Raw genomic sequence first — 2933 nt, 5'->3', positions numbered from 1 at the left:
TACCCAACTCTTTTCTCCATCCTACTTAGCTTTGGATCTTTAAACAGCAGAACAAGAGCCCTACTGTGCTAACTAATGGACTCACCAGGTGAAAGGATTTTTCTACCTCTTCATTTCCTTCCTCTTCCCACTCTTTCTTTCACAATTCTGCTTCCTGGACACTGGGTATATTAGAACTACCTGAGATACTAGTTTAAAATGAAGATTCTAAGGACTTTATTGAATCAAGCTTCTAGGCTTAAGACAAGACACCTTTTGTTACAAACCCTGCATTTTAACACATTCTCAATACATAACCCAAGGTTTTCTAAGAAGAAAAAGTGAAGAGGTACAAAGGTCAAGAAGAGAGGAACAGAACCACATATTGACTCATGATATGATTCATAAATTCTGGTGTTAATAAAAATAAACTGAAACATGAAATGGGAAGACAATTTTTATTGAACATCCTGCTGAAGCCTGAAGAATAGTGTCACTTCCCACTGGCGCTCCTGTGATCTGAAACTTCAAGGTGTCCTCTGAGCTCAGTGTTCATTAAAAGCATTTTCTATGAACCACAGCTGCACCAAATTCCTCAAAGTCTACAGAGGTAACCCACATTTGCTTGAAACTGCTCACAGAGGTCATGATGGATGCACCAATCCATGCAGAAAAACATCTATAGGGACAAGCCATGATCTTGATGGGGGTCCCTACAGAAGCCAGCTGTTCCAGTTCTTTCATGAGCCTTTCTTCCAGTCCAGGCAAGAGTGTGGTGCCCCCAGACAGTATAATCTCTGAACAAAGGTTCTTCTGGATGCCAGTGTCACACTTCAAAATGCTGCTGCAGACCATTTTTGAGAGTCCTGGGTTGTGGATGCCCAGTCGGCCAGGTGAAAAAAGAATCTCAGGCACTTGGTGCAGCAGGTCCCCAATCTGGATGACATTCCCATCTGGAAGTTTGTATTCTCTCTTGACCTCCTCCATCTTCTTGCATAGTTCCTTCTCTGGCTCCAAGGCAATGTAGCACAGCTTCTCTTTGATGTCATTTACAAGGGGCTTGTTAAGTATGAAAGGAAAGGTACACTTGCTAGCAAAGAGGAGCCGGGTGAGGTGCTCTGTGATGTCCCTTCCTGCTACATAGAGCTTGGTGACTGCATGAGGTACAGAGTAACCCTCAAAGACAGGGACAGTGCAAGTAAGCCCATCCCCACTGTCCACCACTAGGCCTGTGACACAGGCAGAAGCATACAGTGCTGCCACTGCATGGTTGGACAGGTAGAAAGCAGGCACATTGAAGTTCTCAAACATTATTTCTGCAAGTTTTTCTCGGGTCTCTGTTGGGTTCCAGGAGGGCTCAGTCATGAGTACAGGCTGTTGACAGGGCTTTATTCTCAATTCCCACTCAAAAAGATGTTCCCAAAGTTTCTGCAAGTCATCCCAATTTGTTATTAGTCCACGCTTAATGGGGTGATGTAAACATAAGGCCTCATAAGTGCAGGGGGCTTCGTCCCCTGAAAAGTGCTTTTTCTGATTGGCTCTGGCTGAAGACAGGTTGAATTTAGTATGCCCCACAACAGAGTTGATGACATGACGGGGTCTAATTTCTCCAGACAAGCCTGCTTTGCAGAGTCCAGAACCATTGTCAAAAATCACAGCTGGGACATCTAATACATGTTGATTAAACATGTCTGCAGCATGCTCTTCTGGACAAAATAAAGAAAGAACACTTAGGTTACTTTGTGAGACAACAGGTACCTTTTGGAAGTTGTATGATCACAGGATTCTGAAGTTCTCAGGTTGTCACCAGGCAGAGCTAGCAGGCTGCTTCTAATTCACCAGAACACCCCATCTTCAATCCTGGAGGCTCATCTCCTTTCTGCTGGTCCAGGGCCTGCTGAGGCAATTTCAAAGGATGATTACCCTTTATGTAACAATGTAGCCAAGGCAACAATTGTCCTCAGTGAGCATCAGAGGGGCGGGGTCCCTGAGCCACCAGTACTTCCTATTTAGTTAGACTTAAAGCCATGAAAGGCAAACGTTACCTATAAACAGTCATGATAAGCCTGTTGCCCAAAGCAGAGGCCTACTTTTAGAACAAAGTGAAGTTTCCAGTCTATAGATTTGTCCCAGAGAACTACCCTCTTTGCTCTGTTGAGCTGTTGTTTGTTAAATGACAAAAATGCACTTCTTTTGTTAAAATTAATTATTAAGCATCAGACACAGATTCAGGTTGTAGTGAGAATACCCATAATCTACTCAGAATACCCTTTCTATTATTTTTCACTATATTTGTTTTTTGCTTGTTTGTTTGTTTGTTTTTAACAATTTTATTGAGAAAAATTTCACATACCATGCAATTTAACCATTTAAAGTATCAGTTTCCAAGATTTTAGTATATTTACAGGTATGTACAAACATTACAAAAATCAATTTTAGAATTTTTTTCACCTCATAAAGAATCCAACACTCCCTTTAGCTGTTACCATTCACCAGAACATCGTCTTGATCTTCAAGCACTGCTAATGTTTTTTTCTGTCTCTGTAGATTTACATTTTCTACATTTTTTCATATCATTGGCATTATACAATATGTGGTCTTTTGTATCTGTCTTCATTCACTCTGAATATTGCCTTCAAGGTTCATTCACTGTTTGGATATAACATTTTGTTTATCTATTTATCAGTTGATGGACATTTAGTGTTTTCACCATTTGTTTAATATGAAGTATACTGCTAGAAACAATCTTGTATATATCTTTTTTGTGTAGAATTATGTTTTCATTTCTTTTGGGGATACACTTAGAAGTGAAGTTTCTGAGTCATATAACAAGTCTGAGTTAAATTATTTGAGTCTACTTTCTGTAAAATCTACTTTTCAAAGTGGTTGTATCATTTTATATTCCTCAATATGCCATAGGAGCATTCCTACTTCTCCGCGGGCTCCTTAATATT

General features: G+C 40.3%; 1 protein-coding gene across 1 annotated transcript; it reads right to left on the bottom strand.

Moving 5' to 3' along the window:
• Nucleotides 1-534: 534 nt before the first annotated feature.
• LOC103267179 (actin-related protein T1-like) lies at nt 535-1668 on the bottom strand. Its single transcript, XM_008064785.1, has one exon. The coding sequence runs from the start codon at nt 1666-1668 to the stop codon at nt 535-537; it is 1134 nt and encodes a 377-aa protein (XP_008062976.1).
• Between the last annotated feature and the right edge of the window lie 1265 nt (nt 1669-2933).

This window comes from Carlito syrichta, unplaced genomic scaffold (genome assembly GCF_000164805.1).
Source record: "Carlito syrichta isolate Samal-C Ts95f unplaced genomic scaffold, Tarsius_syrichta-2.0.1 Scaffold308023, whole genome shotgun sequence".
Classification (NCBI taxonomy): domain Eukaryota; kingdom Metazoa; phylum Chordata; class Mammalia; order Primates; family Tarsiidae; genus Carlito; species Carlito syrichta.
The sequence above is the reverse complement of the archived record's forward strand: the minus strand, read 5'-3'. Positions and strand labels throughout refer to the sequence as shown.